This window comes from Stegodyphus dumicola, chromosome 4 (genome assembly GCF_044657685.1).
Source record: "Stegodyphus dumicola isolate Sdum_Otavi_A_Nest chromosome 4, ASM4465768v1".
NCBI classification, from domain to species: domain Eukaryota; kingdom Metazoa; phylum Arthropoda; class Arachnida; order Araneae; family Eresidae; genus Stegodyphus; species Stegodyphus dumicola.
Genome location: NC_140771.1, coordinates 93,342,499 through 93,358,399, shown reverse-complemented (window position 1 = coordinate 93,358,399; position 15,901 = coordinate 93,342,499). Strand labels below are relative to the sequence as shown.

At 31.6% G+C, this 15,901-nt stretch overlaps 1 protein-coding gene across 1 annotated transcript in view; it reads left to right on the top strand.

Moving 5' to 3' along the window:
- Positions 1-15,901, top strand: part of LOC118188342 (cartilage oligomeric matrix protein-like) — a 1,186,180-nt gene that overhangs the window by 823,424 nt on the left and 346,855 nt on the right. The window contains exon 6 of the mRNA XM_085815229.1: positions 6,343-6,397. Coding sequence (XP_085671355.1) covers positions 6,343-6,397 — 55 coding nt within the window. The remainder of the gene's footprint in view (positions 1-6,342; positions 6,398-15,901) is intronic.

Here is a 15,901-nt window from a genome sequence, read left to right as displayed (position 1 = left end):
ATGTATCGAAAGTCGTAAAGTAAGGAGGATATACCAGGAAAGTTATGGAAGATCTGTCTTTTGCTTCCCAAAACATCTCGTTAGTAGTTAGCATGTGAGGCATTTGTCTTCTTACTGCATGCCTTTCTGGTGTAGTTCGAACGAAGCACGTACGCAACCGAGGCTGACAGTGGATAGATCTAGAGTTCGAATCTCGAAGAAGGTATAGATAATTGTCTCACATTTTCTGTGTGTGGAGAGACTCAAGGTTACTCCACAGTATCATCTGAACTAAAATGTGGTGGGCGATAATTCATCAGTACCAGGATATGGAGTTAGGATCTCTGCCCCCCCCCCAGTCCAAGGCTAGAGAAAGCGAAGGGCTGGATCATCGCTTCGGGGGACAAAATGCCGACACGAACCCTTTTGGGGAGCCTATTGGATATTGCGTGACGTCTCTAGGTACCTCACCTCACCTACTGATCAGAGTTTCACAGTGCGAAAGCTTAAAGCTTACTTCTTAGATTCTAAAAGATTTCTTTTACTTGAAAATTATACCTGAGGATACTTTTAAAATGAGTTAGTATTTATAAAGTATTTGTAACGGGAAAATACGAAAGAAATCGTAATTAGACGTATCATAATACAAAAGAAACAAACGTGATATCTCATCGCTTTCTGTATAGAAGCGCTCAGTAGACGAAAAAAAATGGCTACATAAGTTTTGCAGATCAATCATACATTTTTCAACTTTATTAATTTTTATTTTTTTCCCCTTTTTCCTACTTTCTGACTATTGTAAGTTCATAATATCAATGTTCTGTTTTCTTACTAAGATGGCTTTACAAAACTTTTTTCCATCTTTTTATTATTAACGCGTTGTTGTTTACTTTATTTATTAAATAATAACACATAAAATTAAATTCAACAGCAAAATCACAAAGTATTTAAAAACAGAGTAATCTTTCTTTCAAACACATAAAATATTTCATCTTTAAAATCTCGCGCTCTGAAGATAAAAATGCTTCTTTCCGTACAGTGTTGCCACTGCTTGCTTTGTAATCATTGAGCTTGTTAATTAAAAATTCGTTAGTTTCGCAAAAATTAAACTAGATTATAAAATTAATTCAAAATTCGAGCTCCCATATGCCCATGTTTGGGTGGAAGATTACGTTATGCAAACCTTGATGGCTCTAGGTACCGTTGTTTTATCACAATGCGAAAAACATGCATACATTTATGCATATTCTTCATTATTTAATTTCTTTAAATATAACGCAGGGCGATAATACTTAATGGCAACAATTTGAAATGTGATTCGCCGTTTATCGCGAATTGACGCAAAACATTAAAACGAAATGAATAACCCTTTGAGCTAATAAAACTGATAGTTATTTTTTATTGACATAAAAATTTGTCAAACAAATAATCCAAGTCTTACTCAAAACACATGGGGACATTAAGTTTTTCAATCCGAGAGAAATATCTTAAAAGTTGTTTCCGGGCCAACAGTATTGACTTTTCCTCTTCTTGCCCAACAGAAGCAAGCTTAAATAAGCCAATAACTTATTACGAAAATCAAGAAAGAGCTTGAACGTTCCTGAACAAAGTGATACAGATACAAAGTATTAAGTTAAGCAATTTTATGCTAAATATTCCAGAAAGCAATGCATCAGTAATAAGCGCAGCTATAACTTTAATTAAAACTGAACTTTTGGGCAGAAACGTTTGTTTCTTTCGTATTATGCCCAAAAATCTTTGACGTTGGGATTTTCTAGCTGATAAGTTGTTATATTTATAAAATTAAACATTATAAGAATGCAAAAAGTAATAAAACATAAGTCTAATAAACCTTTTTTTTTTTTTTTCAAAATATTTGTTCATATTCTTAGTTTAATTCAGGGATAAATAGAAGGGCTAGCTCATTTCTTTGTTCGACTCCTCGCCGACGCGAGTCTAATGGGGGGACGTAACAGGCAATAATCTGACGTCACTGTGATGCCACCTGTCCTGATTTCCCGCGTTTAAAACAGTAGTTTCATTGAGCTGCGAGACGATTTTCTAGGGGATACATATACCAAATTAATTTTAATAATATATATATCTGTTTTCTAATAATGTGTATATTTAAAATAATTTATATATATGTAATTTTAGCCAGTTTTTATTTTAAATTCTTATATTGTAAAGTATCGTTTACGTAATATGGCTTTTTGCGCTGCAGCAACGTGCCGTAGCACTTACAGAAGTATGGAAGGATGAGATATTTTATTTCATGGGACCAAAGGATCCAAATGAGAGTTTGCTTTTGACGAAAGAATGGATACACAAATGTCAAAGAGAAGATTCTATTAATGTGAAGAGCGGAAAAATCTGCAGCGAACATTTTCTATTCAGTGTTTATGAAGATGATATGAAAAATCGCTTGTTTGGATAGCCACAAAAAGAAACTGTTGAAATGGAATGCTGTGCCGAAAGTAAATTATGATGACAATAATAAATCGAAATTGATGATGACAATAATAAATCAAATTTTAATTATTTTGAAAATGAAATGAAATGAAATTGAAAACTCACAAATGAAAATGTAGATCATCCTGAATGTATAAGGATAAACAAGAATGCATTGATAATTTGAAGAACAAAATAATATCCTTAGAGAATTGTATTAAAGTATTGAAAAATAGAGAAAAGAAAAATTTTAGAATGTTTGTTCAGCGACAAAGAAGGTGGACGACATCTAGACAGAAATTGGTATCAGAAATTAAAATCTCAAATAGCGAAATTTGGGGGGGGGGAGCACAAATCGGAGAATTTGGAAAAATGTCTAAAGCCTATTTTTATAAAGACGCAGATTTATGCATTACTGAAAAAGAAGAAAAAAATCAGGTGGACTAGTGAAAATATTTCACGTTGCATTGTCATAAGAGCTCTGCCATCTTAAAGCTATGATTTTTGGAAAGAAAAAAAATTAAGAAAAAAATTGGAGTATCTTTACCTAGTATTATCAAATTAAATAAATGGTGTTTATTTTATTTTTTAGTGTTTTCTAAATTTTAGTGTAGTCCAAGAATTCAAAGTAATGTTCTTACTCTAAAGAAGGAAAGAGGCGAATATTTGTATTCTGTAGAAAAAATATGCGTTCTCAGTTTCGACGAAATGCATATAGATTGAAAACTCTGCTATGACTCTAAACTGGACAAAGTTGGTTCTTTTCAAAATGTGCAGTTTGTTTTAATCAGAGGTCTCATTTCGCGCTCTGCCTCAAATTACTCAGAAACCGCGTTTTAGATAGAGGATTTGTTCTAGAAGATGTAACTGTTTTAAATTTTGATATTATTAAAGAGGTTTTAAATAGAGATTGAGAAGAAATCAAATTGTGTCACAAACTAAAACCATATTATTTAATGGTCAAGGGAAACGAGAGACAAAAAGTCGCTCCAGAGAAAACATTATTTTCAAAAAGTACCGCAAAATGTATACTCTACCCCACAGGAAATCAGAAAGCATCTGACTTCTATGAGTTAATCGATAATATCTTCGGTATTATGAATAGTACCAAAATAGTACCAACAAAAATAACAAGTATTTAACAAACTAATTTTGTTAAGTACTTGTTAAAGTTATTCTTATTGTATCCTTTGTAACTAATTATTGATTAGATTTTGTGCTAGATTAGCATTCCAGATAAAATATAATAGTATAAAACATCAAAGTAATTGGCATAAAAAGACCTGCTTCCTTTACTCACACTTTTGACAAATTAAATAACTGTTTTAGGTACTCTGAATAAAGCTATTTTGTCAAAATTAAGGTAACAATCTTATATACATTTATTTAATTGAAATATAGATATAAGTATAAATTCCAAAATTATTTTAAAAATATCTATTATATTGAATCGGAAGAGAATTATAACAATGTAAAACTTACAATTAGGCAAAAAAATCAAACGTAGGCTAGCAGAAATGTTGCCATATATGTCATATATGTTTAAACCTATGTCAATGTAAAGTTGGTTTTTGAGTAAATTTAAATAGCTGCTATTATAGTTATCTTAGAAGCAGTATAAAAATTCTCTCAGTTAGTATGCAAAATAAAGAAATGATTAGAAATAAACGTGCATTAAATAAAAAAACCTGCAAATAAAAATTAAAAAAAACACCACGGAACTTTATGTTAAAAGAGTAGCACATTTTATCTATTATTTTAAAATTGAGTAAGCATTATTAAATTTTTAATGGTTCAGTCTAAAATGCATAAAGCAGTAACATTGCCTCTTCCAAATTATAGCTATCTTTCACACACAGCTCATTTTAAACGCTGGTTCAAAAACGCTAACTTCCAAGCTGTGAATTATATTGACGCGCTCAGTGTCATCATGGCTACGTCATCACTTCTCACTTTCTGCTTCAGGGGGAAAAGCTCTATGAGCTAGACCTTCTCTTCTAAGTCCTGGTTTAATTGATATATTTAAGTTATGCATGCGTAATTATTTGTATTAGAATTATGTTGTTTTTTATATATTATGGAAAAAGTGTAAGCAAATCGATTAAAATAAAACACTATTATTTCAAAAGGGTTCGATGTAAGAAAAAAATTGAAATCTCTGCTCTGAATTGCCAATATGTACCTTATTAATCTCTGTTACTGAAATATTTTGAGAAAGTTTGTTGCATCTGCTCCTATCCATATGTATTTGAGGAAAAATAACAAAATGCAAAACTCGGAACTAAATTATCAGTTATAATTAAATTACATCAGTTTTATTCTCCTAAATATGGAAATTGTATAGCTTTTGATCCAACGACAAAAAGTAGAATGCAACGAATTTTACTATAAATCCAGATTAAACAAGTTAAAGGCTCATATTCGTGAACACAACAAATGCAAACGCCGTCTACTTATCCAGAAACTGAATTCGCAAACATATCCAGCAAAAAAAGAATAAATACCATTTTCCTATGGTATCACAGCAAGAGCGTCAAAGCTTGCTCACGATCATTTCATTCGATGACGATACAAAATTCCGACACTGGGACTCTAAAATCGATACGAAGAGCAGCTGGCGGTCTCCGCGCTCTTTCACAATGAAGACAGATAAAAGGACAGATTCAAAATCATAGCACATCCACAATAACTGCTATGAGTAAATTCCATGGGTGTTCGTCGGGCATCGTTATTTGAATACAGATTCCATTCTATCCCCTATTACGCACCAATAATTTATCATTGCGTATGGGAGCCTCGTATCGCTTGAATGGGGGGGGGGGGGCGCGAATAAGGGCTTTTGCGTCCAAATCGGGTAATTTATGCTTCTGGGTTTGGTGTTCAAGTTTCTCCAATTTTAAAGGGAAAACTCGTGTTAAAGCTCACCCTCCACGGCTTTTATAGTAGAGGAATTCAAATCGAATTCAAGGAAGAATTAGTAAGTTTGGGAACAACTTTTATCTTCATGTAAGTACGTGAACAAGTTTTGCTAAGAACCGTTTTGCTTAAGAATAATGTAAAATTTCTTTAGTTCTTTAACTTTCCAGGATTTCTTCGTTTACTTTTTCTTAAAAAAAAAATCGGATATATACTCAATTTGATTTCCATGTACGTCCTATTAAACAAAATACATTTTTGCTGAACTTCATTTTAACTTATCCCCTTGCAATCAAAAATTGCAAATTTTGAAACTGAATATCCCGGTCAATTTTTGTAGGACGGGAGTCAAACGTTTTATAATTTCATTTTTTCACTTTCCCAAATATAAGTATATGAATCGACAGACTACATTAAAAGTTAGATTTCGTTTTTTACCCGATGTTAATTTTGTTTTAAATTTGGGATTGCCAAGACATGAATATTTCCGTCATTTAAAACACTCTAATTATTTTAACTTAATTAACAAATCCCTGAATTTGATTATGAAAAGTTGTGTTTAAAGAAACGTGGCTTTTAAAGTTGCAATAATGGTTTAGGAATTAATGGAGTAATTTGAATTACTTCAGTTTTTTCATTATTAATACGCGCGTGCGTAAAATGTATTATGTTAAAAAAAGTCCTTTTAAATATATTTAGTTATCAATTATAAACATGTCAGGATAAGTATCTCAAAAATTATATTTTTTCAAAGGGAATAAATAACAAGATACTAGCTTATCACAAATGTGTTGATAGTTTTCACGTGAGTTTAGCTTCTGAGGTGAAATGTTGAAAATAATTCTCTTTATAACGAGGTCTTGAACAAACATAGAAGTTTTCCTGAGTGTTTTTCCAGCGAAAGAACGCAATCAAACTGCCCGTATCTAAACACGGGCCGAAACAAATTAACTTTTGTTTTATGTTTCTTTCATTTTTTATACATTTTATTTTCAGACTCGAGAAACGAAGCTACTAAGAGACACACTGGAGCGCTGTGAGATGTGCCGCAGTAAGTATACACTTAGTTTTTAATTTACTTGGAAAACTTATTTTCTGGTTATAAAAGAAATACTTCACTGTTTCATTTAATGCAAGAGAAGTGACGTTTTACTGAGAGAAAAAAAATGTTAGAATTCATATTTTAATTTAGAACTGAATTTTATTTCACTTGCTTTTATAAAATTCGAGAAGATGCGTATCTTAAAGTTAGAATTTCCGACTTTCTTTAAAACTCCGAGTTATAGGGTATTTTTTATAAGTATGCACTTAAGTTTAGGATTTCATATCTTTATAATTTCAAGAAATCTTTCATTATTTTTTTTATTGGTTAAGCATTTCATTCTATATACCAGCTTTTACCTAATATACTCAAAAATGCATATGCAAGTCATTTAAAAACGTAATGTTATTGAAAGGGCTTGGTTGTATCAGGCAACGCGTAAAATGTTATAAGGTATTTTCCTTCTCCTTTCGGCGTTCCTCCGTGGTGTAGCTGGAAACATATCCATCACGTTGTCGGAAGGTCGGGAGTTCGAATCCCGGGGAGGGCATGTCATTTTTTTCGTCTCCTGCGTCGAAAAACCTAATGACAATACAACTGTTAATTATGTTATAAGATACTCGAAGGACTAATCAGTAGCGATAACAACATCAATGCATCTGGCCTTAAAGCTCCTCAAAGTGCTAGTCAGCAAATCGCTTTATAATTAATTGCTTGACATTAATTTATCTTCGACGGAACTTTTGAGGTATGTAATCGTTTCAATGTTATTTCTGGTAGAATGGTTATTGTAAGAATTGTTATTCTGGTAGCCTTCAACAAGATACCATGAAAAACGATAAAATCCGGCGAATATGAAATCCGTGCATTAATCCAGGCTATTAATCTGAATAATTTTGAGCAGTGATATTTCTAAGGAATCTTCGCTACAGTGGGAGAATGAAGAATGGCATCTCTTCGACATCATTGTCCTTTCTAGACAGTAATCTACTTCTAGTCGTTCAACAACTGCACCACCTGTACCAGACAAAGCTATCTATCTAACGTGGTCGTGATGAGTTCTTGTACTTTATTAACCACCATAATCACCAGCAAAATAGTTAATTTTTCAGATTAACCGAAAAGTAAAATAACTAATCACGTTTTCGCTCGTTGCAATGTTATAATAAAATATGGTGTCTTTTACTAAACCGTTCATGAGTTATTCGTATTTTAAATACACTAAGTATATATATCTGCAATATGTTCTACCAAATCATATGATTTTCTAGAAAATTCACCATATTAATATTAGCATAAATCGATTGATTACCAGTTTACTACAGAAGTAAGTTGTTAAATAATGTCGTATTATAAACCGTATCATTCTCGAGATAAGATTTCACATCAATTATATAAAACGAAAGGCTAAAAAGGTGTTTCATTAAAATATTTCAAATACATTGCACTTAAAAACTGTACATCGGAGATTTGTAATCTTAAATTTATTTTAATAATTTTTTTAATAAATTTATTGAAATTTATTTAAACAAATGTAAGGCGTCACAAGGTTGCCTCAAATAACGTTTAAAACTTGGAAGATGCAACTGCCTTATAGAGTAATGCTATTCCGGAGCAGGAGGCGTGGAAAATGTGGGGTTGCCTCGCTGGGATTCGATCTCCTGGCATTAAGGTTGCCAGCGGACGTGCTTTCTAATTACACCACGAAAAACTAAGTCATAAAATTATGCATTAATTATTTTGTTTTTGTGTAATGTAATACCACCATTATGCAAAAATAAAATATAGTAATAATTTATGATGTAGAGATGTCTTGTATTTGTTTCAGAAAGATAAATTATTTCAAATAAAAATATAAGTTTGAATACAGAAATAGATATCCAGTTAATAGCTAAAGAAAAACATATCAAGGTATACAAAAATTAAATATAATTCATTCACTTAAACTGAATTCTGCTCATTCGATTCAATAAAACTTAATAGTCAAAGAGTTGTATATTAACTTCGCATTCAATATTTACAATGCCAGAAACACTGCTTTATCCATTTAGTTACATTTGCAGACATAATGCTCAGAACTCATGGTGCATTAGATGTTTTTATATTATTATTACAAGTATGTTATTTGATTTCAGTATATTTAAATAGAAAAAACTGATCCTTTTTACGCTGCATTTTTAATGAACTTCAGAAATTACAATTTTGTACTTAACGCTTATTAGATGTATTCTGCGTATGAGAGAATTTCTAGGAGATATAAGAATCGAAACTTATTTTTTTCACTCGAATATTTTCGAGCTATTTGCTCTCCCTTTCGCGATATAAATATAATTTTTATTTGTTGTGTAAGCTTTCAGAAATATAAGAAATCATAATCGTTTGCTACAAACAATAATCTTTGCTGCAAAGAATAAGCTGTTATATTTGTGAAAACTCTTTACAGTAATTTCAATTAAATTAAATTCCTTACGTTATGGAGGCCCATCAGCGGCCAAGCGGTAAAGTCGCTGAACACTGGTAGTTCGGTCCGAGGTTCGAATCTCGCGAACGGGCTGGCTGCATAGGTGTTTTCGTGGTTTTCCCCATGTCTAACGTGTATACGAGCCAGTTTCCCTTAGAAAGTCCTCCACGAAGGCATCCCTCCCCTTAGGCAGATATCTCTCGAGGCTTTGTCGTAATTAAATAACCTAACCTAACCTAACCTTACATTATGGAACACAGAATTGTCTAATGTATAGTAATAAATTTATGTGCACACAAATCTATTTCCTATAAATTCTGCCATTTTAAATTTGCATAGACATCATTCTTTCACTTCTAAAACAAATCTCAAAGCCGTATTATAATCATTAATTTTTAAGTTAATACAATTATAATCATTAATTTAACACAATTATAATCATTTAATGCAATTATAATCATTAATTTTTAAGTTAATACAATATTACTTGCATAGCCGAAGAAGTTCTGTTTACCTCAAAGAATATTTTTTGAAAACAAATTTCTTATTTTTCACTTCATTGAACGTAAGAGCGATTTGTACTACTATAATGTGTAAAAATGATTTCGTTCCATTAACCACTCAGAAAAGTGCGTTAAGTTTCCAGTCTGCTGATATATAAATACTGCTTAGATAGTGGTATTGTGTGTGATTAATATTAAAACTTTTATAACCATTCCAAAAGATCATGTACTTTAATAAATGGATAATACACTGGTAGAATGTAATGTATTGGAAGGAATATTTATTTAGCTTCTGCAATCTCTTAGAAAGGTGTATTGACTTTCAAATCCCAGGCATGCGTTTTTCGTTTTGAATGATTTACCCACGGCGTCTTTAAAGTATTGATCTGATGACAGTAATATGGTGGAAGCGTATGATGAAATTAATCACCACACACTGAATATACGTATTATTTTTCTTAATTGTAATCAAAATTAAAATGGAATTGCAATAGCCATAATTATTTGAAAGAAAAGCTATTCATATTGGTAAAACGATTAACGGGGACTTATCATGCCCATGTGGTCGAGTTCAAATGGTCAATAAGTCACGGTCTCTGTGAGGCCTCTTGTTGCTGTTTTGTAGATGAATGTTTTTTGCCTTTTTTGTGAGTCATTGTTCTTCTGTTTTCTGTGATGCATCTGGCATCTTTTTTGATGGCGAAATTCACGATAAGTTGTACATCCCCAAACGACTGCCTAATTGACGAGATCCAAACTGTTTGGAAAGACAGAATAATTAAATAAACAAAAGGTATGACGCCATAACACTTTTCCAGAGCATCTTGGTCATTCATTAAATCTTTATAACGTAAATTTAAACTAAATATTTGCTTTTTCATTTATTCTATAGAACAAAGCATACATCTTAATTATTTTAGCGATTGAATTAACCAGTATTGTCATTGGTTAATTAATTAGCTAAATGTCAAATTGTCATTTCTGTTAATGGCTTTACATATTTTTGTAACATTATGCAAATTATTATTGAGCTTTTAATCACAAATTATCTTACCAAAAGAAAGAAAGAAGAATTCAGTGTAAGAAAGAAGAATTCAGAAGAATTCAATAACCGTAAAGAGAAAATTTCGTAGTAATTAATGGTGAATAAGACTTTTTAATTGAATAACTGGATATCTCTGAATTCTGAAAAATTTGTATTTTTGATAATTTGAGGAACAATAAAGAAAAAAATTGCAGTTTGGGGAGCTGAGATTTGTGATTACTTACACCAAATTTCACATCAAATATTGTAATTCATACTGTTCTTTAAAACACAAATTCTTCATGAAAATTTGCGAATTTATTAAGAGAGTTTACTTTAGTCGTTAAAAATTGTATGGATGTTGTATAAGCGTAATTTACTGGTATTTTCTTGATTTTTTCCTTTATTAAAGAGCTTATTTTGTTAATTTCCATTTTAAAATCTTTTAAGTAATCCTATAGGAAGGAGCCGTATAAAAGGCGTTTTAATCTTATGAGTCTAAATCCTAAAAAATAAATAAACTATTTATGGAACATTCAATCACTAATGAACATTTTTCAACGAAATCTAAGAAATTGATGTTATCATTTGTTAAATGAAATCATAACAAAACGAGCAGAAAATTACCTTAATTCAATGCAGTTGCATACTTATTGTCTAAAGGCTTGTTGAATAAGCTTTTATACCAAAGCAAATTACTAAAGGTATTATTTTTTTCCTTAGTTCAAGGAAAATTGATTGAAAATTCATTACCTCTTTTTGTTTTCTTGATTCCACGAAACACGGCTGTATTAATTAATTAAATTGCGGTAATGATTTCACTCTCCTACATTCGCTGAATTGCATTTAAAATCTAAATTTCATTTGCTGAGTAAAATATTTTAGCGGATTGTAAAGTAATTTTTAATGGCACGTGTTTAAGAGTGTCGAAAAACAAAAGCATAATTGTACAAAAAAAAGTTTCACTTCTTATTGTTTGAATTATTTAAGCGATATAATGGAAGAGAACGAAATCAAGTTTTAGAGAAGATCGATAGCTTTTCAATATCAAATATACTCGTAGCCAATAAATATTTCTGTACTGCAATTGACTAATTGAGTTTGGTTAGCGATCATATAAAACATAGTGAATATAGTGAAGAAACCGATCACCTAAAACATAAGCAGTTCAATCACAGCATATTTGGGTATTTGGGTATTTGAAGTATTGCTACAAAACATAATTGGCATTTTTTAGTCCAAAGAGGCTTTCTCCCTGCAGGGCTATTGTATTCGTTTTGCGATTTTTCGTCGAATCACTATAAAGTCGTATCACTGTTCAAATAGTTGCCATCAAATGTTAGAATCCTGCATTATAGTTGAAGAATTTAAATAATGAAGAATCTGCATAAATGTATGTATGTTTCTGGCATTGTGATAAAACAACAGTACCTAGAGCCATCCAATTTTGAATGACGTAATCCTACTGCGAATATGGGCATCTGAAAGCCCAAATTTGAAATTTGGAATTTGTTTTATTATCGATTTCATATTTTGTAAAACATTAACGAATTTTTGATTAACAAACTCAACGATTTAAAAGCGAGCAATGGCAACACTCTGCGGAAGGAAAAAAAAAAGTTTACGTCCAGCGCGCGGAAGTGAGCATCGGAAATTCTAAAGATATGCTCATTTTAAAATTATTTTGCGATATTGCTGTTAAACTGAATTTTATGATTTAAGTGCAAAGAACATGATATTTAATGGTATTGGTATTGGTATATTAGATTACGGCAAAGCACTCGAGGGCTATCTGCCTTAAGGGAGGGATGCCTTCGTGGAGGACTTTTTAAGGGAAACTGGCTCGTATACACGTTACACATGGGGAAAACCACGAAAACACCCATGCAGCCAGCCCGTTCGCGAGATCCGAACCTCGGACCGAACTACCAGTGTTCAGCGACGTTACCGCTCGGCCGCTGGTGGGCTGATATTTAATGAATAAGGGCAACACACAAAACGTTAAAAAAACGCCCCTTCGGACGTAATTTAAAATCTGAAACCTTTCAGATATTTTTTTCCCATTTAGAAATTTAAGATATACCAAAATAAGTTGGTGACAATTCCTTTTGAATTCACAATAGAAGTTTTTCATCTGAGTTTCATGTCGATATATTTCTTGATTTACAATACCCACCTAAATTAAACAACTTACGTTATCAACGTACGTTACGTTTACCCTCATTGCGTTAAACAAGATTTTCCTGGTATATTCCAGATTAATTGTCTTTTTTAATTAATACTTATTAACGCACATATTATCCTTTGCTGGTATCTCTAAACGCATTTAAACACTCTGAAGTCTCTAGTAATGGTTAGATATAGAACATTGCGAGTGCGAGTATTTCTGATATTCTAAGGAAAGAAAATTTAGGAGCTGTACATTGTTTGTGTATACTACACACAGTGGGAAGTTTCTCTAGAACCACCAGCAGTAATCCGTTTTTTTTTTTTCTGTTGGAAAAAGGTAAAGAGATAGTGATTGTATGATTATCGGTGTTTTTAAATATCGATGTTAACTTATGCTTTCGGAAGTTTCAGTTTGAAAAGAAGAAAGAATGAAATTTTTATGAAGTGGGTTCCAGTATTTGAACTCAGCTCCATTATTAAATTTATTTAGTGTTCATTCTTAATGTGGACTTCAAATTAAATATGTTAATGTTGTGACTCAGTTGTCTGATAGTAACATCAGAACAAGCCCAGGAAATTCATCGTGGCAAAGAGTGCAAGATTGCGCCTGTCTTGAGCAACCACACAACAGCCCTGAGCACCACACAGGTGACAGACGACTGTGCTCGGTTCCGCCCCCCGCCGATTCTGAAGGAAATCACCCCAGGGATGGGTCCGAGGGTCTTCCGCCCTTTCTTCCCCTACCACAACCCCTCGAAAGAACGTTAGGCTTTTGGCACATTTAGAGTGCTCCCCTGCCGCACAAACACTATACATTTACAAACATCCATGCCTTCACCGGAATTCGAGCCCAGTTCCTTCGGCACGGCAGTCAGCGTCGCTAAATCCCGGTTTGGCGGCTCAAACTAAATATTCCTAGCTTTAATTTAGTAGTTAAATTTAGAAATTTAAGCTTTTATTTAATTAAAAAATTTAAGAGTTTGTTATTAGTTTAGGTTTATAAAATTTGTAAAACCTTGTTTTCAGTTGGAAGCGTTGTATCCATTTATTTATAAAACTCAGATCTATCTCCGTTGTATTTGATTTAAATGAATTAAAAATAAATTTGATTGAATTAAAAATGAAAGATAGTTTTAAGTGTTCAAACTCTCTGTTTATTTCAATACCGCGTTTTTCTCCTTTTAATTACTAGATGTTTAGTAGATGGATAGTATAATGTTTCTTTGCATTTGATCTATTCGAATACGTAATCTATTTTGAAAAGATTTTTAAAAATTATTTACTTCAATTCGAAGTAGGTTTAGAAATTTCTTTAAAAAAGAGATGAGATGGAATTGAGCTTACAGACTGCCACTTTGGAGTGAAAACAGTTGTATTTTCATCACAAGCAAGGCTACTGGTATATAATTGCGCTTTACATTGTATTTAAATAATGTTCCAATTTTTATTTTGTACTTTTACGTAAAAAGGAAACATGCCGAATTCTCTAACTTCAGAATTCGGTTTTGTTTTGTTTTTTGGCACAATTTTTATAGAAATTTTATAAAAATTAAAATATTTTCAGCTTTTATAGATATATTTTTTTTAAATTTTTCGATATGATCACAAGACTGAAAGCTATTAGATAAATGTTACCATAATATATTTGACTTAAAATCAGTAAACTTTCTATATATTTATTTTAAAAATCGGGCACTGAAACTGCGTTCCCAATATACAATAATGCATTCATTAAGCTTAAGTGATGTAGAATATTTTATTTTAATATAGTTATTCATGAATATCTACATCAAAACATTATAAAAATGGATTTGAGTTATTTATATTTTAATTGATTTAGAGGAATCAAATTCTTCTGGTCGCCTATTGAATGTATTTTAAAATCCGAATTGTGATTTTATTGTTCGCCTTTATGCGAGTACAGTTGTGGAAGATAAATAACTACAACTAATATTTAAAAATATTCATTCTAGACTTTGAAATGGTTAGCGAGGGCTGACTTTTAGTCCGTACTCCAAAGTTCTGGCTGAAATACCACGTTAAGGCTTTGTTTTTTAGTGTTTGCCTTGGCTGTCTTCTCACGAATGTAATATTAGTCGCCCTGTGTATCGCAGTGACCAATGTTCTAAATAAGGAGATGTTTAAATAAATGATAGGTTTAAACATTTCCGACAAATGCATTAAGTTGCAAGTGGTCATCGATTTGAAAAAAAGAATATGTAATAATAATAGTTAAGCTGCTGGTCATCTGATAGATGTTTTATTGACAATTTAGTTGTGAATGAGAAATAAAATGCTATTAATTTGGTACCGTGAAACAAAAATGTGTTCAAATATTTCAGCTGTATTTGCTTCAAACAAAAGAGTAATTGAGACAATTATTCAACTAATTTAGCGATATTTGATTATAGTTGTCTGTTAATTGTTTATTGGAAAATTAATACTTTACTATAATTTGAAAGACATATGAAAAACGCCATGTTGATTTCAAAATTCACTGATTTTCCGGTGCCACTGAATTATTTTTCCTTTCTTTCGGGATGAAAGCAATATCGTGATGATTTTAAGCTAAATATTTTATGCACTGTAAATATGTATTTACACTGCCTGTCTATCGCAATAAAATTTTGTTGACATTAAGAATTAAGAATACAATAGTTGTTGACAGTATTAAATTTTCTGAAAAGTTCTTAATTTTACAAATAGTTTAAGAGTCTGATCTTCCAAAAATTTAAAAACAACAATTTATCGATACTTATTATGCAAATAAATTATCTATTCAATATTGCTTGATAATGGTGTAACGTTTCAGCTGTTCTTAATCACTTATGAATTTTCTATTTAGAATATAAAATTCTACCAAGAATGTTACTTTATATCGTAAATTTTAAGTACTTCCCCACAACTCCTTTTCCTCCTTAAAACTATTGTTCAGGTATTAAATAATCATAGAATCATAGAAGTCCCATTCAGTATAAAATTATTCTCAGCGTTAAGGAAATAAATTCTCTCATTTACGGGTTGAAATGACATCAAACATGTCTGTCATGTCCCAGTGTTTGCTTGAATAGATATGCAAAGGAGCTAATTCTTCTTAGATGCATGTATAGTGAAAGCTTTGCCACACCACGCTAACATCCCTGAATGTGCTAATTTGTTTACCAGCCTTCTGCATTACCTTAAAATTAATATCAATATTTCCGCATCCGTTCCAGACATGATTAATGACCACGTGTCATATTCGTGCGGCTGCTGCAGGAGAGCTATCTTAAAAGAAGGGAAAAGTCTCGAAATCATGGCCCTAAATCCATTTTCTGAGAGAGTGGTATATTAGATTACAATGCTTCTATCACTTC